Source organism: Taurulus bubalis (assembly GCF_910589615.1).
Source record: "Taurulus bubalis genome assembly, chromosome: 1".
NCBI lineage: Eukaryota > Metazoa > Chordata > Actinopteri > Perciformes > Cottidae > Taurulus > Taurulus bubalis.
Genome location: NC_136589.1, coordinates 39,197,132 through 39,223,475, shown reverse-complemented (window position 1 = coordinate 39,223,475; position 26,344 = coordinate 39,197,132). Strand labels below are relative to the sequence as shown.

The window sequence follows — 26,344 nt, the reverse complement described above, 5'->3', positions numbered from 1 at the left end:
GAGAGCAACAATCTGCTTTGATTGCCTGAGCACAATGTCCCTTTGGTGTTAAATGTTATATGCCTCCTTTTGTTTTTGCATGTTTGTTTAGCTCTCGTGCTTTTTGTTCAAATTAAATTAGTTCTGACATGCCTGCGAGCTATTCACGAGTATTGGGTGAACGTTGAACCGTACTGAGATCCTTCTTGTTGCCTCCATAAATACTTTTGTCTCTGCTCCAAACCTGATTTATATTGTTGGCAAACACCTCCCCACACACAAAGAAAGGGGAGGGAAAAAAAATCTACAGGTTTCTATAGTGTAGACTTGATTTTATTTGAAATCCTTCTGCTTCCACTCAAGATTAAATGCATTGCTTTGTTATGACAGCTGAAGCCTCCTGTGAAGCAGACTTACACCGAGCAAATCCAAAAGTTTAGAACTACTTTGCGGTTGTAAGCGGGACTCATCTATTATTTGAATTAGGCTGCCTGGAGAAAAAAAAAAAAAGTGCGGACAGCATTTAAGAAAGGAAAGAGTGAGGTAGGCATCTGCTCCAATGTTTATACAACTTGTTACCATAAGGGGTGTGAATTGAGCGGCTCTGAGACGCTGCGAGCAGGAGAGATTTAAGGCATGCTTAACAAATGAAATCAAACTGTCAGAAGACTGTTGCCCCTAGCCCATTTAATTAAGTGTTTGTTCATCAGCTGGCTATAAAACAACAACTTTTACAAGCACGTCTAAAACACACAATAAAACACAAGCTCCTGAAGGAAAAAGGAGCTTTGCTCTCACGTTCGCAGATTGGATGGAACATTTTTTTTGCTCCTGTTGCTTTAACACAAAAAAACCAACAAGAAAAACGCAGTCAGGAAATCGCTGCTCCAATAAATCTGGGATGACCCTATCGAGGGCGATATTGCATTTCAGTTCCTCCGAGTGAAATACTGATCCTGCAGATTCATGTGACTCCGGCTCATTTCAATTTCATGTTCTCGCGTGATCCAAAACTTCCCAGGTGCGTTTGGTATTAAAAAGCGGCGTATTGTTGCACAATGCTGTCCGGAAAAACATATGTGGAGCTCTGTGCAGAAACTGAGGCGCTGCGTGGTGGGATTGTGGCAAACGCTGACAAAACTGTCTTAGAAATAATGAAAAATAAAGAAATGTGATGATCTATCTGTCTCCATGTGGTAGGAAAGTCCATTCAATCCAGATGAACCCCCTGCCTCATTTCTTGAAACAGTTCCAGTTGGGCAGAATTTTCATCCACGACTAATATATCTCTTTTTTTTCTTTTTTTTTTCTTCTTCTTCCTGCTTGTTCTCACCCCCACAGATTGACCAGTCATCTGTGAATCTCCCATGGTTTAGCTGATAATTCATGATCGCCCTGCCATGGAACCAGCAGCATTCAATATGAATTATAAAATGAGAAGCCAAGCATATCAATGGATGACAGACTGAAATGTGTATGGCCCAGGGCCAGAGAGGAGTTAGAGCACAATAGCTTCCCCATTCAGTCAACCCCGGGGCTGGAAATGCCAGTGTGGCACGAGGGAGGGTCCTCCATCAGCACAATGTACGGCACTGCTTGAGACAAATGTTGCGCTGAGACGTATTGTTAACCTTTACAACCTTTTGGGGAGAAACACAAACTTGCTGGTATGTTTAACCAAGGAATATTTCACAACCCTCCTTAGAGAGAAATGTGCAGGATGGGGGCTCAAAGTAGCGCAGAAAGGCTTTGTCTGGAAATCTATTGCTCCCTTTTTGCATTTTTATTACACATTATTCTTCTTCTGACTTGATAATAAAAAAAAAAACTGCATATAAAGTCTGTCGTTCGCTTGCGCTGCCCGGGCTGGAACACTTGCTCGGACCTAAACAAACACTGCTTCACTCTGATCCCCGTCAAACCAAATATTTTTTACATTTCCCTTTTTGTGCAATATTTAGATGTGAATGCCAGCTCTCCTTTTAGCGTTTAAACACAACAGCGAACCCAAAGCGTTGACACTAGACTTTACAACATAATCCCCCCCTCCATCTGTCTTTCTTTACTTTTAAAGACACAGATAACAGCTCCCATTCAGTCACAGCAGATATGCGGCTGTGCACTCGCCCCACCTTTGTGGCTGCTCCCTTTGAAAAGGGTCGTCTTCTTTCAGATCTGCAGACTGGGCGGTCTGAAACATCTGAAACAGATCTGATCCCCGCGTGACCTAGTTTGCTTTAGCGGCAGCGTCATCTTATAGATATGTTACTGGAAATGGCACGTAGATAAAGAAGAAATGGAGCCAAACATTGAGAAGAAGACATGGCATATATGGAGAATTTAAAAGTGTCTAAGTGTATATATTACATGTTACGTATGAAAAGACAATGGTTTGACATTATTTAAAAATGAATTTAAAGTTTTTTTTTTTATCAATAGTAATTCAATAAACTTACATGCTGTAAGTATTTATCTATATATTAGTTTGAATTGTTAGTGGTGGGGTCAAATTGCATTCACATGCAGAAGATATTCACAGAAAAACGAAGCATGATTACTGTTTTTACTTTCATGTCATTGATGACATCACTGTTCACTTTGTTTACACCGTACCTAAGCTCTTTCTGTCTTTCAATCATTTTATTTTAAGTTTTTACAAGTTACCTACGCTACGTACCTAAGCTCTTAATGGAAACCAAACCTACCTTACTACTTCCCATTAAAAGCACCTAACTGGCAAAACACAGTCCGCCTTTCACAACAACAGTGTCATCACTTTTTAAGTTGAAATGACAAACTTGTCAGCACACAGTTGCTTATTTAAACTTCCAGCCGTTACAGAGCAGCATTAGCATTCCTTTGGAGTCGCATGTCTGGCAGCCAGGTGTATTTAAGGCCAATAATGACTCTTTGTTTTTTGGCACTCTTTTTGGTCTCCACCAACTCCTGAGGGAAATATATCTGTCTCTTTGGCTCTTAAATGTTCACCACGTAGTCGCTGCTGTTTGGTGCTGAGCAGGTAATAGGAGTTTTTCAGCTGAAAACTGCTGCAGTGGAACGCAACACTATGACTGCTGTAAGTGTGAACAAAAATAATAATGTTGGTACAGCTAAACAATGAGCTGAAACTTGCTATAAAGCTCCATAAAACCGGGGGGAACCGAGTTTGACTCTTTTAAGTTGTTATTTGATACATTATTTAAAGTTACTCCAAGAAACTTTTAACTGTTTATAAAACAGTCTCATTTTAATACAGATGTATTAGAAGTAAACTTTCTATTGAGTTCTTCTGAACGCTTGTCATCGGCACCACCATGTTGAATACCGGTGAAATTAGATAAAATCATGCAGGTTTAGCAGAAACTCCTTCAGCAGCTAGAGTTCATTTTCATGGAACTGAAAACACACTGAGAAAGGGTTAAAGTTGTAAGACCAAAACTGGGAGCAACCTGTCAATCACAAGGTAGCCACGCCCTAAATCATACACTGCTTTATGGTCTGTTTGACTCTAAAAGGACCATCATTTACAAAATGAACATCATGCTGTCTTGAAGAAGGCTTGAAACTAGAGACTGAGATCATAAACTCATGTTTACAATGTTTACTGAGGTAATAAATCAAGAGAGAAGTAGAGTCATTTTCTCATAGACTTCTATACAATCTGACTGATTTTTGCAACCAGAGGAGTCGCCCCCTGATGGCCATTGGAGAGAATGCATGTTTAAAGGCATGAAAGATATTCTGCTGCACAGAAAATGAATGTTCCACATCGTAACTTCAATATAAAAACTTTGATTATAGCCGCTTTAAGGATTAAAACATGAACTGAAAGCCTGAAGGCCGTTGATTACATTTGATCTCGCACGAATTGTTAAAGTTGGTCAAAACAGAGGGCCGACTGGTGTTCATTCAGAAGAGAAGTCAATACCAGGGAGGGAGAAAAACACATCTTTCTATTCAGCCATGTCGATAAGCATTTCAAAGCGCGAGGAATGTTTCGGATGAAAGCGATAACCTGATTATACTCTCTCCTGGTGAGGGACAGGAGGTAATTATCAAGTGGAGTTTTTGTGGCTGGCACTACGATGGAAGCGTAGATCATAAGCGGCGGGGATGCAGGCCCTCAGGGCTGGACAGGCTGAAGGTGAGTGGCATGTGGATAGAATCAGATATTGTTTTCAGAGGGACCCACACACACACACACACACACACACACACACACACACACACACACACACACACACACACACACACACACACACACATTCCTTTATTGATGGATATGGCAAATATGCATTCTAGGGCCTGAGAGCCCTCACGTCAACTGAAACCCAAAACCTGGGCTTTCTGCATACCAAAGCAGTATTCCTCTCTTAGAAATCCAACAGGACTATTCAACTCAGTTTCTAAGTCAGGCCAAATCAGGGGGCAATTCTTCAAACGCCTGAGTAAGACTCTTTTATATTATCTAAAATTGCTAATCCACAAAAAAAAAAAAAAATGCATCTTTGCTTGAAAGGCTGCTGGGATAGCCTGCTCCATAGTAATATGTCTTTGTTAGCAAATTGTACACCAACGCCAGACCTAAAATTAAACTGGAAGAGAAATCTATCTCAGAACACAAGAGGGAGAAAGAAAGAAGGAAAAAGGAAAAATCCAAATTGAAAAGGAAGACCCCAAAATAATGTGCTTCAACTATCTATCTGTAATCAATGCTCGGCAGACGAGCATGTGATTTTGCGTCACTTTGTTTCCCAGGACAATGGGAATGAAAAGGGTGGTGTAATGATCATCATTAAGCAGACATACCAACATCAGTGGTTTTGGTGAGCGCGTAACAGACGGGAGTGTTTTGTGACAATACTTGTAATTACAGCCAAATGTACTAATCCAAAAAGTGAGGGAAGGAACCCCAAAAAAGAGCCTCGGGATGTCATCGCAGACAATTAAAAACATTGACACGCACTTTCCCCCCATTCCCGAGTCTGACGCTAAATCAAGCTTTTGATGCTTTCAGTTACAGAATGATCTGGTTGAGGCAAAAATGAAATGTAAAAATGCATCTATTCTCTGCGGCTCCAGTACTTTGAGTACACGCAGGCAATCTGTTGCGCGGTTAAGAACCTTTAGGGGAAGGTCTCCGACACACGGGGTTTTGGAGCGTTGCTCTAAACGTGAATGAAATATGTCGGTGTGAGTGTCAAGGTTTATGCAGGAATATTCAATGAGTTCAATACAAACTGTGTTTTTCACGCTCAAAGTGTAAAACCACTGAAGAAGAACTATAATCACACGCTGAAGAATGTGTGCTAATAAATTCCCCACATTCATAAGCTGAATAATAAGTGGCTTCTGGAAAAAAGGTTGACCAGAATCACATTAGCGCTTTCTGCCACGTGGCTCCATGGTAACTCACCTTGTGAACAGTGGAAGCACAAGAGGAGCAGCGAGAGGCAGCGGAACATCGGACACCTCCACAGTGCAGAAGCCATATTGTGCGGCGTGTGCAGACAATCCAGGGAGCCTTTTGGGTAATAACAGTGGTTCAGCGTGTTGCCGCGGTAGAGCGGAGAGACGGAGCGGTGTCGGCGATCGGGAGTTCACGGAGAAGCATCGCCAGTCATCATCTCATCTGGAAAGAAAACGAGAACAAAGAGCATATAAGAAATCGTCATCGCAGCTTTGGGTGTTATTTCGTCGTTTTTTTTTTTTGTCGTGCGCTTGACTGAAATGTAGTCAGGAATCTGAACACCGTGAAAGGGAGAGTTCCTGCTGTTCGATTGAATAAACAAACTCATCTTTTTTCCCCATGAACTTTCGCAGCGACATTCAAACTTTATTCTCAGTTGTTTATGACGGAACCGACATGAAAACAACAGACGGGGTGCCTGGTTCTCTCTGCGATGTGTTACTACGCAGTGTTTACACTCATTCTCCCCTGTTCCACCTTCCCCATTTACTCCCAGGATCCCCCACGGGAGGAGGCCCGTCGCTCCGGCAACACGCTCACACAGGGACGCCGTTAGAGACACAGCCGCTCCGAGAGCTACTTTTGTGTCTCCGTCCTTATCGAGGGGTGGCGAAAAACAGCCCTTTGTCTGCAAAAATAGCATCGAAAGGTTAGAGCCTGAGACGGACTAACACACCAGAAAGATAAGCTGCTTACCAAAGTCAAACACCGAGGAGGGATGTGCTGTGTCACATGTGAAATGCCACACACGCGCACACGCCTGCACAAACATATAACCAATGACATGCAGACGGCTGACACACATGCAGAGAAGGGATCCACACACCCACGCACGCCAAAATATTGTATCTTGTTTATTCCCATGTGGTTGCCATCCAGCATCTCTCCAATGTGCGCGCACACACACACATGCACACACACACACACACACACACATGCACGCACCGGCCACTTGATAGCCGGAGAGCGAACGTTTCCCCGTCTCTGAATAGCGCTCCTCCAGAGCCACTCGTCTACTACCCTGATTATTTTATAATGAACCTACATTTGAGCAGCGCAGCAGTCGGCTCTGATCGCTCCCCGGGTCTCACAAATGCGCTTGGATATTTTTGGCAACATGAGAACCCGCACAACACGGGAAGCTTTCACATTAGCATACCGAGTAATGATTGGAGTCACTATGAGATCCGCGTTGTACATGACTGACACCCGGTCCGAAGGATAATAGCCGAGTAAAGAAAAAAAAAAGCCCACTGTACCCTCAGTGTTTATTTTCATTTGAGGTCAGCCTGGCCGAGCAGTTGTGCAGCACTGTGTGCCAGGAAAACTGACATACAGCTAACCTATGATTTATCAGTTAGACTTGGGTGTTTTTTTTTTCCGGGATTGTTTGTTTTATTTGTCTTCCAGTTGTTTATCTGCCGGTGGCGCCGAACCAGATCAGATAAGACCGAAATTGGAGGGTGCAAGCTCCCCCCCCCCCCCGATGCGGGAAAAGTCACGCTCCACGTCTACCGAGGCTGCTCACACTCACAAGACCTCCACCGGTTCAGCAGTGCAAATATTCTGCAAATATGAGGCCTGTGGGGCCACGGGGGTAACCGTAATGGTGGTTGACAGGTGGGGATTGGAAACTGTTGGGGGGACGCCCCCCCTGCCCTTCTGGCCTACTGGGCCCGCTGAGCCACTCGGGCCCCTGCAGACACCAGAGGGTAAAAGCCCGCCGGGCCTCGCGGATGCAGAGACTTACTCCCACAACACCCTGGGGTTCTTTCTCCCGATCAGGCGTCACCCCGCTGGGGCGACACGTCTTCTTTCTCCCTTAAGCTGCTGGAGGACACAGCCATGCTCATCTTCCTTCTAACCCCCACCCCCAGACCCAAAAAACACTGTTTTGTTTGGTGGGATTTCTGCGCTGAATCGGTCCAGGCTTGAGATAAAAGGATTAGGCGATTAACATTAAGATGCTTTACACAAGCACTGACAGACTTATCGTAATTTCACATCAGGGGACAGGGAGATGATGATTGTGGGGGGCTAAGATGTTCTCAAGCAGAAAATGATTTAAAGAGGTAAGCGAGGCATCGTTAACTCCAGAGATTGTGCTGAGGAATTATCTACACCAACCAACCCTGCAACGGAAATCTGGGAATTGGGGTTACTTGTTTCTTGACCAACTTTTGATTTTCACATAATGATCCTCATGTTCCACTGAGGCAGATAGATGTGTTAAAACACTTGTTTTTTTAAGATACACAGTTATGACTAACCGCCTACACTAAAAATCGAATTAATATTAACCACAAGATCTAGTTGCAGCAGGTTGGAGAGAGGGCAGACTTCTCACGGCGATGTCTAAAGGTCTCTAGATTGATGAGTCTTCAGGGAGGAGGGAAAATATGTACTCTTGACTTTAGGGTGAACTGTCCCTTTAATTGCTTTTAATGCCAAATTCACAAGAAGCCACGAAAAAACACACTCATTCTAAGTTGATTGTTTCTAAACCAATATCATCATGATCCTTTCAAATGTGCCATACTAGTTTTGATTTTTACTAATTTACTAATTTCTAATGTATGTGTGTGCTCCTGCCTTAGACACTGATTGAAGTGGAGCGGAGAATAAATAATACATACATGTATGTATAAAGTGCATGTATAAAAGTTGTTCATTTTCATCGCCGACCTTCAGCTCCTCGTCCTAAAATAAATGAAGTATATATATTCCCTCAGGTTTTCGCTCTATTAACAATAGTATGTCTTTCTGGAAAGGAGGCTCCCCCCAAAAAAAGAAAACTCCACCAATGAAATGAAAAATGATACACAAACATTGGCGACATCTGTTTTTCTTTCGGCGTCCATACATACACAGTGGAAACCCAAGGAGAGAAATCTATCATCAGTTAAGATAATGGAGAGAATCACAGTCCACAGCCAATTTTTCACATCAGCCTGATAGAAATAATAAGCAAGCATTTAAAAAGAGGACGGCGGGCAATTAAAACATAATTAAAATAAATGGATGGAGGGAGACAGCCCACATGTCTTCACATGAAATGCAAGACTGTGAGCAACAGCCGGCTGAATGAATGCGAGTCTCCTTTGACAAAGCTTGTGTCTGCCTCACTCAAGCTGGAGAGGCGTCCAGTGAAAGAGCGAGTGAGAGATGGGGGGGGGGGGGGGTTTGGGAGTTTCTAAGCCGGGAGGGACTAAATAGATGGGAGAGGGAGAGCAGAGAAGGAGAAGAATGGAAGGGGGAGAAAGAAAGGGGCGGTCGGGTCACCGAGGAGGATTGACAGCCTACGAGTATGGCCTGACCTCCCTAGTTCGCCTCAAAGTTTTCTCCACAGGCTTAGAGAAGACAAAAAATAAAAGCCCAGGAATGTTAATTTATTTTCAATTGTCTACGCCGAGAAGAGAGATAAAGAGCGAATACATACATATCAAGTAAAGACGGGAATAAAATGAATGCGCAAGTCCAAGTGTAAGCCTGAAAAACCTACAAATGAAATAGAGATGTTGAGCAGGATCTCGCCAACACAATGTTGTTATTCGTCTTCCACTCTTTTGAATAACTGCTAATTTGGAGAACTTTTTTGCCCCGCCCCCATGCCCTACATTTAGGGGAGAAGAAAAAAAAAGACACACACATGTGAGAGGGGATTTTCAAACACCAGAAAATAGTTAGTTGATGAGCTAGAAGTGGGAGACGGGAGCTACAGGAACTAAGAGAACACAGCCTCCAGACACTTTTTTTTTCTTCCTGTCCTCGGTGCACCATGATGTTCCCAAGGAACTCTTTTGTCATGACAGTCCTGTCAGGGCTGCGCTTTCAACCCCTACAGGGACATGATGTCATTTCCTTGGCTCCACCGGAGATGTAGAGAACTTGCCATCAACTGCCAGAAACAGAGATGGGCTGCCACCGAGCTCCGTCTGCAGAGCGTGTTTTCTCTTCTCGGATAAACAGATTGCAAACTTTTTGCTTTACAGCTGCACGCGCAGACACGATGACGATTTCTCAACGGAGGGTCGTGAAGTCATTTTGTGAAGCAAGATTACGTGTGACAGAACGACTCTTGGCCAAAATGATGCAGGTTTAGCTGCAGCGATCAGTTGATCATCGATTTACAACTCTTTTGATCATCATATGTACTGTAAATGAATATTTTTTAGCTATTTTTTTAAAGATGAGTTTCACTGGTTTTCTTCTCATTCATGAACATTTTCTCATTCCTCTATTGTGGTCAAATGAATACACAAAAAACATGTTTTTGAACTGTGTATTGCACAAAACAAGCACTTTGAAGATATACATTTGGACTTGTGATGGACATAGTATATTTGTGGACCAATGTATGAACTGATAAAAAGCAACAGAATATCCTAAACAAACTTGTATTGCTTTTTTTTGGATGATTTTTTTCCATTGCAAGACCAGATATGATTCAATTACATTAGATTAGTGATTAGAGAAGTCATAAGCAATAATGTTTCTTTGTTCTATTTTGATGTACAGTTTCTTGCATGGTTTACTTTGAGGATGCAACAAACTAATTATTGTCATTATGGGTTAATCTACCAATTATTTTCTCAATTAATTGTTTATTGTATGGACTATAAAATGTACAAAGAATTGTGAAAAATGCCCCCAAAATGCCTCCAAAGGACATCTTCAAAGGTTTAGTTCTGTCTAATTAACAGTCCAAAACCAAAATATATTCAGTGTATTATAAAAAAGAAAACTGAGAAATATTTTGAATTGGAACCAGAAAGAAGACTTTAGCATTAGCGACTATGTGTTTGGCATTTTTGATGAAAGAGATTGCTCTTTTTTTTGCGGAATATTTGCAGTGGAGCTGGGAAATATATTGATTTTATATCGATATCGTAATATAAGTGTCATCTTTTCGTGGTTTTAAAGGCTGCATTACAGTGGAGTGATGTCATTGTCTAAACTTACTGTTCTAGTTTATTTCATTATATCCACATTACTGATGATTATTTATCAAAAATGTCATTATGTAAATATGTTGTGAGCGCAGCAATGGTCAACCCTACAATAGCCTTATGATGTTGAGGTATTTGTTACTACTATACACAATACTGTGATATTTGATGCTCTCCATATCACCCAGCCCTAAGCTGCTGTTTTTGCTGTACATTAATCAGCTTATGGTTTTAGCTTCAGTTTTGCTTCGATTCATTTTCAGGAAAATGTATTTTTGGGATTACTTCTCATGAGCCAGTGTGTGTGCTATTTATTTCATCATAATTAAAGCCCGCTTCAGTGCCTATAAATAATTAATGTGTCAACAGATGTTTAGAAGACGGTTAAAAGATTGCGGACGTTCTTCCATCTTCTGTTGAGGTGAGGGTCACAGTGACATCGAAATATGCAAAAACTCTCACTTAAATGTCATGTCTTCTTTTTGTTTTCAAGATGAATGACTTAAAAAGCATTAAAAAGCACACCTCTGGAAAGCAAAACATGCTTTTAAGTGTAAATGTTCTCCAGTGCAGTTTAAAAAATGCCCAAACAGAAGCCTCCTGAAAGGTGAAAGGATATACCGTGTTATTGAGAGAGAGAGAGAGAAAGAGAGAGAGAGAGACAGAAAGAAAGAGAGAAAGAAAGAGAGAGCACAACAGTTGGTGTGTTCAGCAGCTCTCGGCCAAATGATGGAGGCAGGAGATAAGACGGAGTGCCAGCGGGCAGATGGACGTCGTGAAACAGAGAGGGGCGAGCAAAGAAGCTTAGTAAAGTGAGGAGAACAAAAGGAGAGCCGGACTGAACAACCAGGTTAGTGTCAAGCAAAATGAAGAGAGGGCGGCGATCGCCTTCAAAAGGAGCCGGCTCGCGAAAGAAAGAGTGAAAGGGGATGTTTCTGTCAAGAGTTGTGGTTGAAATCCCCCGTCAACCAAATGATGCCCCTCTGTTTTCTTCATCCAACAAGAAAAAATGAAAACTTACTGTTATTTACTGTAAAACGCCTTCAATTTGTATGTTTCCTCAAAGAGCTATGGGCTCTAAATTGGTAATAACAAGCACATACTAACTCAAACTTAAAAATATTCTATATTCTGTACTGCATTTGTCAAGTATTTAATTCACACACGGGTACATAAAACCACATGGTTATCAGAAAAACATGCGATGTCGTGATATAGATATGAAATCACCGTTTTAGTGACATATTGCCCTGCAGCCACAATTCATAAAATAATTTCTTCATCTATAAAATGTCATAAATTGAGACAAATGCTAATTTTCAGGGACTGAAAGTCATCCAACACACCAAAATATTCACTTTAGTTATATTACGATATTGTCACTTCAAAACTTTCGCAGTTTGATTTTCGTTTCATTCTTTTAATTTTCTTTGGATTATTCGATTTATTACGAGTGTAAATATGACATTGTTTCTGGTATTCTTAACGCACTTTAACCAGCTGCTTGCTCTGGAACAGTTTTATGGTAATACATTCAGTTTTACATTCTCCATCTCTGTCGCGATGGTTACTTGAGCTTATTAAGACCATATGTATTCTGCAGAAAAACTGAACTACGGATTTTAAAAATGTATGGGGGGAGAAAAATGACTAAAATGTCAGTTTCATTCTCTAATAATTGGCCACAGGTCACTCTGAGCTCAGTAGCCAATCCTGCTTGGCATCGAAATTAATAAACTGACCTCGGAGCAGTTGGTTAAGCAGTGGGATCACCGGAGAGGAGCAGAGATCAGCGCGACCCGACACGTAAAGACAGGTTTCTCTACTTCGATAAGTCTCCTCATAAATGCACTGAGAGACGCACTTCTCGCCTCCTCCACGCATAATTCTACACAAACACAGCCCACTGCTCACCTCCAGCTCTCTGCAGCATTAAAAACCAGCACCGCCCCAATAAACTGACATCACACTCACACAACAAATTCATTCATTCATTCAACGCGTTTGCAGCAGGTGATGTGTTGATGTTCACACCTTCTGAAAAAAAAAAAAAAGCACCAACACCATGTTAAATTTTGTCCACACTGGCCTCGTTCAGACTGGATTAGCTTTCAGCAAAGTGCACGTAAAGTAGCTGCTAATCCACAACATGTGTGATGTTAATGAACAACAGGCAGGCGAGAAAAAAAAGTGTGCAATCAGTCTCCAGCGCTTCTCATGTGCTGCCATCGCAGAACAAAACAAACAGAAAAATGTAGCCTTGTAATCAAAACACAATTTCCCGCAACTGACGGCCAACTTTGATTCGACGATGACAAAACAGGAAGAACAAAAAAAGAGGAGAAGAGATGTGGCCTCTGGCCCGGAGTGATGTCACTTTGGGGTAAAAGCCAGAGGAGTGTGCAGAGTCCACCCTCCTCCTTCGAAAGGAAATGACAAATGATTTGCAAACTATCTCAGTGCTGTCATACTGGATTGGACTGGCGGAGGTTTTATCGGAGGTTATTTGAGGTCCCCAGATTTGTCCGGCCGGTAAAATCCGCACAATTTACTGACATGGCAAGATTCAGATGGGACTAACATTATAAACATCCTCCCATTTTTTCGATTGCATCCCACCATACCGCCAAAGCCCGTAAAAAAATAATCCAATCCAAATGGAGTTTACAAAGTGTACCAAGTGACACGATCGCTGCCAAAAGCAAACAGCAGCTAGTTTTCTTTTGCTGAAAAAGAAAATGTGAATTTAACAAACACCATTACTCCTTGAGGGGAGCGAGTAGCTGGTGGTGTAACCAAAAAAAAAATAATGAATTTATTGCAAATAAGTAGCGTTGTTTTCAGAAGTGGCCGAGGGGCACGTGAAGTCAGAGGCGCTAAATCCTGTCTTGATATTCATATCAATCTAGCAAATAACACATCATTATGAAATTGGTGATTGAGCTTTCCAAAACATAATGTAAAAATGAAAAATGCTACGTAAATTTCTGCATTATTAATACAATAACGTCTCTGAAAATCACCTTTAGTTTTTGCTGAGCTGAAACGATAAGTCGATTAATTGAAAAATCCAAAATTAAATCTGCAACTATTTTGATAATTGATTAAATTAAGTCAGCCATTTTTAACACGGAAATTCCAAAACACTTGCTAAACCAGATTACATCTTGCAAAAAAATGAGGATTTACTCTTTTATTCCTCGTCTTACATTTCAGTAAATTGAATTTCTCTGGCTCTCTTAGGCTCAATGAAATTGGGGGTTTTCAATATTTTCTAAGGTTCAATGGGTGAAGTAATGAATAAATGAATCGAGGAAATAATCTGCAGACGAATCGTTAATGATAACAGTCGTTAGTTGCTGTCTCACTTCTAGATACAGATGTCTCATATAAGAGTTTAAGTTCATTCCTGGCATTTTTTCGAAGAATACTGACTGGAGGCTAAATGGAAATATACTGTATATATATATATATATATATATATATATATATATATATATATATATATATATATATATGTTTTACCCAACCTCACTAGAAAAAAACATATAAAGAAAATGTGCAGAGGAGCTTGCAGAATGATTTTTCAGCCTTGAGGTGCACTCCTCCTCTTAAGCTGCAGATACAACATCCACCAATTAAAGAGCTCCGCTGGCTTGTTTCACCCAATCGTTCCTGACAGTAAATAAAGTCAATATCTAAAAATGTAACACTCACCTTATGTTTGTGTAGAACTCATGGAGCTCCTCCTGCAGTCGACTCAGAGCGAGTTGTACCAGCGTCTCCCTCCTTCAGCCACACAGCTGTTATGCTAATGTCTCTGTTTTTAATCATCACCTGTTAATCAGACATTTTACATCTCCTCACATCCGGATTAACGCGTCACGCTCGGTGCATCTTATCGATTTAGGTGCTGTTCAAAGTTTTACGTTTGCATTCAGCTGGAAACAATTTAATGCAGCGACGATGACAACGTCACTGCTCGCTGGTTTTCGCCGCCTTCTACGGTGAATTCACTGTTTGAAGTTCAAGGTTTTGTCCAACTTAAAGCACATTTTTGTCCTAAAAAAAAAATCCAGTCTGCTTCGCATTACCTATGCATGGTCAGCACATGGGCTGCATTCTAACCGTGGTCGGTCTGTGTGGTCTCCATTCATTCAGTGTCTCCAGTGACTGACATGCATTAATTTGCTTTAATTCAAGGCTATAATGTGCACTCAGGAGCCCAGCGACAGCGTTGAATTACTGCCTGAGAGTTACACTTGTACAAAAAAAGGACATTGTAAGTGTGTTGTGTGGAGTTATTAAACACACACACACACACACAGTGCTGAAGTCTCTGTCGCTATATTGATCGATTCATTTTCTGATGTCAAAATACTTTGACGATGCAACAATCTCACAACCGCCTCTAAAATGGCCATACAGTTTAATGAACTTATTTAAAAAATAAAATAAAAATGAACCGTATAAAAGTTAGAATATAAAGCATATACATGTATATTAAAACGTATTAACTAGCTTAGTGTACCAAATGAACTGGCAACTCAAAGCATTTATGACAATAAAACTATAAAATAGATCAGAATTCATTAGAATGGATTAGTCAATCAAAAGAGCATTAATCATCAACTATTGTTGCTATTTCCCATCATCAGAACGTGGGGATTTTGGACCGTTAAAACAAGCTAATTGAAGACGTCACATTGGATTCTGGGAAATTATGATGGCCATTTTTTTTTTTTTACCATTTTAGAACATTTAACAGACCAAACAATGAAACTGTTAAATCGAGAAAAAAAACACTTTGCACTCACACAATACATACCGACTACATTAACATAGTCAATAAAAAGGGTTAATTCGGCGTGGGAAGGAGCAGAAGCCTAAAAGATCAATGTGGAGGAGCCAGTCAGTGAATCAAATATCAAGATCCTAACCAGAGGTAGCTGTGACTACAGTACCCACAAGCCCTGAAGTGGATACTTTCCTTGGAGAAGTAAAGTCTGCTTTGAGCCGAAAGGTGGAAATTAACTTCACACTCTGCTTTGCAGGATTTCCCTTGATGTTAAAACTCTGCTCAGATCTGGTGGCAGGGTAAACCATACCAGGAATTTTATTTTCATTCATGAAACTGCTGCAAAACACAGCGCCGCTCCAGCAGCCCTGTGAAATAGTCTCATACACCTTGGCCATTACACAACTGTGTGGAGTAATCGTCAGGCCTAATGAGTCCCACGAGACGGCTGCCAATGCTATTATGGACCCGCCGCTGTGTTTAGCAGTCGACAGCGGACATCTTTTCTGTTTCTCATTTTCTTTGCTCACGAGCCAGGGAACCCAGTGCATGTGTGCGTCTCAGCCTCGGACGTGTGTGTTTTCTCTAAAGGGCACCTTCCTTATCAATACGTGCTCCGTAACGGCGATGAGTCAGCTCTTTAGCTGCTAAATACTGCACTCGGTTCTGCACTTAGTCGCTAACTTTAAGCTTAAAGTCATGATTTTGCCATTTTTTTAGTTTGGCTGCTTTTGCTTTGACAACATTCGTTTGGCATTTTTGGGACGTTTTCAAATGAAAGGCAAATTAAAAAACAACATTTCTACTAAAGAAAATGCTGATTAGACTTTTTTGAAGCAGGCACATATCTGATATTTCAACTTGATAATATTCAACACAGAAGCAACTGAAATGTTACATTTCAATAAAGAACCACGTTAAGGAGGCAGCTAATGTCAGCGTGTGAGCTCATATTTGGGAATCGGGAACATTCAAATATCTAATGAATATTTGAGAAAACAACATTAGGCTCATAGTTGTGCTCCGTGTTCTTGTTTGTGTCTTTTGGGCTGTAATAAACAAAGACTCCGTAATCCTGGAGGGACTAGCCTCGACGTGGAACTTGTTTCAAGCTTCTATTTTTAATATTATTTGTCGGAACATTATTAAAAACGCTTCATAATCTTGAATATAAAAACATGTTTATTGGCCTAATGGCTTTCTTTTATTTGAGGCAGATTATTCTGAATCACTCCTCTAATTAGAACAAATCCTTATGTAGAGAGAGATACAGTATTTTATCAAGGCTTACAATATCAAGTAAATATCTGTGAACCAGCTCTACAGCTTGGCTGTATGGAGTTGGAAATGAGCCAAGGACTTAATATGCGCCGTAGACCTGGACAGGTTTCATGCCTGTTTCCAATTTAAAGTTGTTTTTCTCAGTATTGGTTTCTATTAATTTGTCCACCCACTCTGCCTGTTTCTTTGGAAACCAAGACACAGGCATCAATCTGTAGCCTTTCCAGTGGGAAATGGGAACTGGATGGACTTGTTTTTCTTGTTTCTTTGTCCATAATTACTCTCTTGTTTTCTTCCTTTCTTTACCCTGACAGTCGCGTGGATATTATTTAAGACTCACTACTCCTGATTCAGCTGTAAAGCACTTCATTTTCATTTTTGAAAGATGGACCAGTGCTTGTTTTCCCTGTGGGCTTCAACCGTCTTCCCTTTGTTCTTCATAGCAGTGAGACTCATCCTACTGTTAAAGAAAAAGAGCTCTGATGCAACCCGAGCTTTAAGAAGTCGGAATAGACCAAAATACGACATAATTACACAACATGGCCTCCAAACAACTAGATAAGTGTCCAGAAATTTGGGTCCAATCTTCGGAATGCAACTTTGGCCAGACTTCGTGTCTTTTAATGCACAAAATCTGTGCGATTTTGACAGAAGACGGAACTGTTTACGAGGCCAAATGTAGCGCTTTGAGACGGCAAAGCGTCCTCGCATCGAGGCGAACGTCAAAATGGAGCCAAGCGCCTATCTTAAAAAAGGACAATACCGCCGAATTAGAGCATGCCAAATTATACGCTTTACCAGCATTTCCACAAAGTTTTCTTCTGCTCGCTCCATTGTGATGCAAACTGGAGGGCCAGGCGAGTGCAGAGACTGAATTGGAACAATGATGAAAGTGCGCGCTATAGGAATCAGTACAGCTGTCAGGGTGTACGGGCGTACATTTAGTTGTGAAGGACAGATTTGACTGAAACGAAGCTGTGTGCGTTTGTGTGTTTGTGTGTGTGTGTTACAAAGACGCTCTACAGCATGTTTCACCGTTAGTCACCCAGGGTCAAACCTCTATTTCACTGTTTAAGATAAGGCTCTTGGCTTCGTGGGTTTCTTCCTCCCGAGAAATGTTCATAAATACTGTTTATGCTGCATTGGACCGCCGATACAACAATACAAGGACAACATATCTGTTTGGAAATTTTGCAAGAGATTACTTTGGGTTAAGCGGTTCAAGATAACCCCTTGAACTGTGATTGCACAGCAACACTCGGCCAGCTACGTGTTGCTGCTATTGCAACGTACCATTATTTTCATTACCGAATAATCCGTTGATAGTCGTTTGGATTAATCAGTGAATCTTTAAAATGTGTCAAACTTCAGAAAACTGCTTGATTGGTCCAGCAAGTAGAATCTTTTTTTTCACGACAGAAAATCAACTAATCAACAAATGAGTTCATCTCTAGTGGCGACAAAGTTTAATTGTCCACTCAAACTCGCATCACAACACCGCCTGAGCCTTCTGTGTTAACAAAAGTACCAAACTTTAAACATTTGTCTGCACAAAAAGAAAGAAGTGTGTACACACATATAAGCAACAAACACACAGCCGCCGTACCACACTCAATGCTTCAAAAACAGAGGAAATGCTTCTGTAGATGCTTTTCTCTGCTGCCAAGTTCCCCTTGTGCTGTGAGGCTTAGCCCAACAGTAGTGTAAAGGACGCATGCTTCTTTTATTTTATTTTCAGCCCCCTCCTGCCTCTCCTCCTCCTCCTCCTCCTCCTCCTCCTCCTCCTCCACTACATCATTCCTTCGGGTGTTTGTGCGGTGTCCCTTAGTTACCGGATAAGAGACCCAGCAGCTCAGAGAGTTAAAAGCCTGCCCTGTCCCACTCATACGAACAAGCCCATCAATAATTCACCCTCATCGGGAAGCATTATCTAACAGCCTTATAAAAATTTAAAGATTCCCGGTGACAACACGGAACCGGGAAGAAAGTGCTCCGTAAGAGGACGCTGCAGGTGGCGACAGTGTTGGCAACAGATATGTGAAAGTGGAGGCGACGTGTCAGCCGGCCCTGTGAGGCGGATTTTAACCATCGCCCATAGAAGAGAGACGCCTCGCTGAATTAAAGGAAATTCAACAAGAAGACTGCATGTGTGTGTGTGCGTGTGTGTGTATGTGTGTGAGAGAGCAGCACAGAGGTGGAAGCATTTGCTAGGCTGTATTAACGCCCAGGCTCATTCTCATTGACAGTGAAATCCCTCTAAGCCTAGATCAATTACAGCCAGCTCTGCTGTAATTAAAATGTCCTAACAAAGGTCTTAGGAGCACAGGACAGAAACCTGCCCATTGACAATAAGCGCCGTCCAATCTATAGCACCATCTCACAGAGTAGTCCAAAGATTAGATTCAGACTTTCACTGGGAGGAAAAGAGGTGGCAGCTGTGCTCAAAATAAGTCTTTTTTTCTTTCCTTAACAGGGTCAAGATATGGTTTAAGATAGTGTAAGTACACAACTTCAAATGAAACAAGATGAGGCTGCAATATTCTATATATATTGATTCCATAAGTACATGGAATAAGACAAAATACTTACTGGGCTATAGCACACACACACACACACACACACACACACACACACACACACACACACACACACACACACACACACACACACAAAACAATCACCTGCCGTTGTTTTTGTAGCCCTCACTAGGAAGAAAACTAATTATTTGTTCTCTTAAGTACATCTGATGCTCGACTATGCTCGGCTGAGAAATGCCATAATGCTTATGAGTCCCCTAATTAAAACTCAGCAGTGGAGTGATTAGCAATCACAACTCCACTCTTCAAATATCAAGATCTGATTTGGTTGGCTGATCAACAACAAGCCTCCTTCTCTGACTGCAGCTCACAGAGCCGTCAGTCTTTCTCGCGCTTAAGAGGCTTTTTGAAAAGGAGGAAATCAGCAAAACTTCTTTTTCCTTTCTTTCTTTGCTCAGGATGCCATTTACGTGGAATGTTGAGCTTCTTTTTAATGTTGACTGCCAGCAATCATAAGCAGATTTCACACCGCTAATGATGAACACTTACATTTTTTGGGGTTGTTATTTTTTTACATGATAAATCATCATACTATGAAACCCAAGTATCATCACCAAAATTAAACTTGAAAGCTGTTCCCTCGCTGCTCCGAGGAGGGACTAGTCCACAGAGAGAGAGAGACAGAGAGAGAGACAGAGAGAGAGAGAGAGAGAGAGAGAGAGAGAGAGAGAGAGCAAGATGGCTGACTGCACTGACATGTTGTGAAAGCACGCCTTGCCATCCGAGGTAATAGATTCTCTTTGCTGTGCGACTCCCACCGCTTCTCATCTTCTGTGACTACGGCTGCCAATCAGAACCCGGGGGAGCTTTGACAATATATCCTCACCTTGAACACACATTGGCTTCTCGTCACGAGACACCAAGTGGGCATCGGGCCGCCATTAGGCATGGAGGACGAAGAACTGCAGCTGAACTCTGGGCCTCCGTTTCAACGTGGAAACAGCTCCGTGAAAATGGGCATTAAAAAGCCTTTTCCCCTCTTCCCGAAAGACAGCCAACACAAATGCAGAGCCGCAGTCGGATGTGACACTTAGGCAGGCGGGTGTAGATGCATTAGAGCGCTAAACGTGGAGGAGATTGGAGAATCCGCTTTAAAAACATAAACGTTATTCAATTTAGCCCGCGAAAAAAAAAGGGTCGCTCAGGGAAGCAGATGTGCCCGGGCTCTTCATTTGAAAGCATTTAAGGAAAGAATTCGAGGCGCCCGTCCACGTTCAGAGGCCCTGCTGATTACTCATTTGGAAAAATAAAACATGAGTTTGAGTGTATACCTGTTTACGATTTCTCTCTTTTCAATTCAAAAGGAGAAATAACAATGTTACACCACATCAGCGGAGTGATTTGCATTTTTATGTGATTCGTGAATACAGTGGAGGAGGACAGGGAGACTTTTTTTTTCTTCTCTGTAGTGAAGCATGGCCTGAACCTCAATTTCTGGGATAATTATATGATACTATTTAGGAATTTGAGGAAGAGAGGAGCATTTCCTCAGTTGACAGATGACCTGTCAGATACACCTAACGCCAACACAAAGGCCTCAGCCTTTAATCTGCACACTTCCTGTGACCCACACTATGGCAGAACCAAATAAAGCACACTATCTTTGAATCCCCCTGAGACAGAGCAGTGTCCTCGTATGCTAATGCCAGCCAGTGTTGGTGGGGAAGAAGCTCCGAGGGCGGCCCGGACAACTCGCAGGTCAGTGCTAATCTTCTGATGTATGGAGCCTAAAGACCCGGGACCCATCCATCACGCGCCGCCAACGGCTCCCCGACCGAGAGAGATCCGCACACACCAAAGGGTTAACGCGCATCCCAAGGAGACCTGCGCTGATCCATCACTCAGGAGTCGGCCTCTCTTTTGAGCGGGAGCGTCCTTTAGCAACACCGAGGGGCCAGCTTTCTTAGCGGTGGATCTGCGTTGAGGGCCAGCGTGACTGCTAGACCTAAGCTTCCAAGCCTCTGTTGATCATTAAACACCCATTTTGAACCAGTGGGGGAAAGTTAACTGTCATTTTAAAACACAGGAGGTGGTAGATTTTCACCCTCCCTCCCTCAGATGTATTTTCTCGGTTCAAAAGGAGCAAGACCATAAATCCGTCCATCGGGTTAACTACCCGAACGCATAATCATTCGTTCCAGTCATCTGTCTCTTTATTTTTGAGGTAAGCCGCAAAATGGCCACGATGGTATTTTTGCAGTTGGAATGAGAAATTCACCCCAAAGCACTTAGTTAAATAAACAAGATGCCCTTCAGCCCCCCTCGCTGCTCTGCTGTGTGTTTTTCTTCTTTCTCTGGCTAACAGGCCAAATGTGAACAGCTTCCATGTCGTTTAAAAATATATCTTTTTGGCGGCGGGTTGTGTTGGGGGTGTGCCTCTTATCAGCATCGCCAGTAAATGTCAGGTTTGTTGTCAGCCTCTCAGAATCAGTGACTACTTTCTCAACTCCAGACCATTTTGCAACACTCACCCAGGAAGAAATCCATCTGAGGAAGAGCCCTGAAGCCAATCTCTCCTCCGATAGCAGAACGCGTGCACCTCTTCCCCTTCAGCAGCTTTTTTTTTATTTATAATTTGAACAACCAGACTCAGCACAGCACACCACAGCATGATTTCCACTCCACTGTTTTTTTCTCCACTCAACAAAGAGAGTCCTATTCTCTGGGATTTGTCAAAAAGTCGTTGTCAGAGAAATCACTAACAGAGGGAAGACTGGTGTAAAGACTGGTGTAAAGACTGGTGTAAAGACTGGTGTAAAGTCAGGACGACGAGCACAATTCCATCAGAAAAAAACGCTGAACATCACATCGTTGGTGCGAAGATAATTCCTCCCCTAAGACAATCCGAACTGTCTCCTCCATCGTGACTCATCGCTCCCTCTCTCTCTGTCCATTTGTTTGTCCAACTTTTCACAGCGAGCGTGTCAGAGGAGCCGAACAAGACAGCTGTCAAACCGGCCTCGCCGTGAGTGAAGATGGCAGGTGAAGTCCTCTCTTTCACCCCCTCCCACCTTCCTGCTCCCTGGATTCAAACCTCCCACTGTCGACTCTTCTTTAGATTTTGTGGCGTTACTTGGTTCGAACAAAAAAAGAAGAAGGAGCAAGCTGTTCTTCTCTAGCAGGTTTGGGGCAGCGGTTATTACCCAGAAGTGGGGACGACCATGAAGGAGGAGGGAGGGCACCGACCCCTACTGCGCTCTCAATGGCATTTGCATTCCCGCTCGCCGTGTAATAACACCTCACACGGTGCACTTTCTTTCACGATTAACCTACGCTGAACCTACTTCCAAAGTAAAAGCATGCACAAAGGCGCTTCTTTGTGTCTCGTGGGGTCAAAATGCTGCCCTGCTAAAACCTGCCTGGAATTGCAGAGGACGGAGCATTAGGTATTGTAAGACGGAGACGAATTCCATCAAAAAACAAACAGAGTCTTGCCGCATTCTTTCACTGACAAACAACAGCTGCACAGAATGGGAAATAAATATTATCTCTGCGACAGAAAAACAATCAGACACTGCTAGGTACTCAGAGTCGCTCACAAAGCTTGAATGCTCTGCATCCTAAAATATACACTCTCTGAATGCGGAATTAAGCCATTGATTTCGCACCTGAAAACAAATTAATTTGGGGGGAAATACCAGTCAAAATAGGGCCACCAGTCATTCGTAATTATTTTTCGTTCACGCGCCTTGGATGCAGTTGGTTCTTCTTGGAAATAAAATACGGATCTTTCTTTGTTGGGTGTCTTGTGGAGGAATACTGGAGGAAATGTAACAGGAAACAAATCTTCTTAACATAACCACGTCGGAACGGCGTCCAACGTTTCTGCTAAATACATGGCTTCTGGTGTTAGATTATGGCCAACAAATTCACCCGATCCACACTAAATCTGCTTCCAACGCAAACACTTAAATCTCACACACACACACACACACAACCAACTGCAGTGTCCAAGCAAGCCTGTCAGAAGCCTCCACCACCAGCAGCAGCAGCAGCACTCTTTCAGAACAAAACTGCTCAGAGGAAGGGGGCTGGTAGCTCAAGTTCTCTCCATTGAAATGCAGACACTTTGATATGGAAATTGGCAGTTACAAAAACCCGCTAGAATTCACACTAGCATGCATTGAAACCATTTGCGCAATGTGAGATGAGATGGCACTTCCTCCCAAGACAACACAGACAAATGGACCAAACCAGCACGTCTGGGGCGGGTGTGAGAGATGGAGGGGTGGAGGAAGGGAGAACATTTGTCTTCTCCCCCTCCTCCTCCCCTCTTTTGGAATTCCTACTGTCCCAGCATTTGTTTCAAGAAATAGACTTAGTCTGAGCTGAAATGCAGAGGAGGATTCCTAAAAGTGGAACATCTCCATTCGCCAGTAAAGTGTCCTGCCTCTGGCCCGCTGGCAGGGCAGGGGGTTCAAATGACCTTTTATCCTCTTCAAGGAATCACTGATGGGAATGTCGAGCATCGAGCGGGGGCCACTTGCAACATTATCACAGCCGGGGAGACTCTTTCTTTCTCGAGGTCAACCCAAAATGGCTGGCATGAACAGGAAAACTTCTCCGCCGCGGTCGAAAAAAGAAATGAAATAAAAAATGCCCAGATTTGTCTGGTCGATTTCTCACGCCGTGCATACGCCTTATATAATGTTGCGGCTCTCGGAGATCAAAACTGAATCGCCGAACGTTTTTTGGTTTGCTTTCATGTAGGAAAACAACTGGATTTGGAAGGAGTCATCATATATATATATATATATATATATATATATATATATATATATATACCTCCCCTGCAGGACAGCTGTTATATAAGTGTATCCAGAGCAAAAAGGGACACTCTCAGTTTCCTAACTTGTCAGTTATATAAGGTTGCACCAATATCCTGATTTGGCATTGACAGTATGGATTATGGGTAAATGTTATTTAACCTTGGCATTTCAGTCCGCCACTGTCGCGCTTCTCTTCTTACTGAAGTCTATAGCGGCCCTATCTCTAAAAGCTTCTCGTGAGAATGAGATATGGCTCCCTTCGCCTGTAAAAACTCTACGTGTGTGTGTATAAATGTGTCTGTGTGTGTGTGTGTGTGTGTGAGGGTGTGTGTGTGTGTGTATCCCATCATCACACATGGCTGGCTCAGGTCTGTGAATTATACATGCGCTGTGAAATGATCTTATTTTATAGCCGCAAAATGGAGAAGTAAATGGAGACAGTAACTGACATCCAACTACTTAGCTCCCGGTGTCCTGGAACTGGGTGGAGATGTTTGTGTGAGCTCCTTCTTCCCCCCCCACACTTCACCATGTTATCACGCTGAATATCTAATAAATCAATTATATCTTACATGCAAAATAGTCCCATTTGTTACACCTGAAAATACCTTGAATATCAGCATTTTCACAAATTGTCATTAAATACTAAATATGCATCCTTCAGTGGGCTATCAATTTAAATTATAGAAACACATATACATTGAAATCCACATTGGGTTGACCCTAATAGCCAAGCAACTTTATACTAATGAAACGTCTGGAGGCTCCACACACACACACACACACACACACACACACACACACACACACACACACACACACACACACACACACAGTTTTTAAACTGCTGGAGGAGCCCGTGGGCCCGTTTTTTTTTTACATTTGCCTCGTGATATCCCGGGAGCGTAAATAAATGCTATCGATTCTTCAGAGGCATAACCCGGCATCACCCTGGAAAGACTCAAAACATCCGCTTTAAAAAAAAAAAAAAGGCTACTTACTGTCGTGCGGCCGTGCCAAAATACGGATCCCGGCATGGGGTGTGAATTTCGGATCAACACCAGGAGCCTTCACCCCCTCCTTCTCCTCCTCTTCCTCGTCTCCCTTTCTTTTTTTCTTCTTCTTTTTTTCTCTTCTTCACGAGAGGCCCCCCAAAAAAACTAGAAGCATCAGCTCTCACAAAGACGGCTGCGGCTCGGCTGCGTGCTCCACTTTCTTCACAGCGGACAGATGGTGGGGTTTTCCTGTGGCAGGTATCTGCTCCTCTTCGAGCCTAAACGTCCGGGACCGGACCAATAGCTCCATGACGAGGGGCTGTGTGTTCAAAAGTAAAGGCTCGTTACCTCACCAGCAGCACCCCCCTCCCCTCAGTTCCTTTCCTCTCGTGCGTGCACCCCTGTGCTCCTTCCGACGGGAGCGACTGCATAAAAAGGATCACTTCAAGGAGACGAGATGCGTCGCGGTCTCGCTACAACACAAAAAAAAACACCCCCCCACACACACACACACACAAAACGCACACTCCGATGTCGCCAAGTCTGTCTTTGGAGGTCTGGTTTTCACATAAGGAGGCGAGGATGTGACTTCTTCTTCTTCTTGTCTTGGCTTTCGGTCGGTGCGCTTCTCCGGTCGTTCCCCACTGCGCCTCATCCACACGCCGCGCGCAAGACGGTGTCTCGGAGCTTCAGCTCTGGACTGGAGGCAGACAAGGCGAGGAGAAAGAAACGGCGCACCGGTCCCCTGCTCTGCAGCAGCTGGCTGTGTGCAAGGGCGGAGCGCAAAACCCGGAGCGGACTCTTCTCTTCTCCGCGCGGCGGGGGCCCCCCGGACCTGGATCCCTCACCCGCTAATCGTGACAGCTCCACATTAATAAAGGGCGAATATTTAACCCTTATCTCGTGTGCTCAGGGTTTTTTTTTTTTACGCATGTGTTGAAGCGTTGTATTTCCCCACGAGCTTAAACAAAAGCCATGTTGTACAGTGTTTTAATCAGGATGCCCACGATGTTTAGTCAGGACATTTATTATCACCAACACCTTACTGATAATTAGTATTTTATGATTCAAAAACACAAAATAATAAGGGTGAAAGGCTTGTTTTTTATGGGGGATAAAAGGTAAAGCAGATAAGGAAATCACTTTTTATCTGCCGCTTTTGTTTAACGAGAAGAACTCCGTAACAGGGTCACGTTATCGCAGAGGTTAAATCCTCCTTTCTGCACTTGGAACTCCTCTTGTAGCGATTCTATATAAGAGCTTAGCATCAAATCAGATGTGGCACACAGCAGGCAGGTGTGTAAAGTTATATAAAGATGGAGCCCAAAGAGTGAGTCGGCTGACTGATGAGTCAAACGACGGAATATGAATCCGCGACTGTTCTGATTTTGATTAATCCTTTAAATCAAACATTCTGTTGTTCCAGCATCTCACTTGTGAGGATTTGCTGCTGTTGATCAGACATAGCAAGCTATTTGGAGATGTCAATGTGGGATTTATGGAGTT

The 26,344-nt window shown here is 42.7% G+C and overlaps 1 protein-coding gene across 1 annotated transcript in view; it reads right to left on the bottom strand.

Moving 5' to 3' along the window:
• adgrl2b.1 (adhesion G protein-coupled receptor L2b, tandem duplicate 1) overlaps nt 1-25,242 on the bottom strand; it is an 82,075-nt gene extending 56,833 nt beyond the window's left edge. The window contains exons 1-2 of the mRNA XM_079220064.1: nt 24,845-25,242; nt 5,396-5,611 (exon numbers count right to left, since the gene is read on the bottom strand). Coding sequence (XP_079076190.1) covers nt 5,396-5,471 — 76 coding nt within the window. The 5' untranslated portion in view covers nt 5,472-5,611; nt 24,845-25,242. The remainder of the gene's footprint in view (nt 1-5,395; nt 5,612-24,844) is intronic.
• Between the last annotated feature and the right edge of the window lie 1,102 nt (nt 25,243-26,344).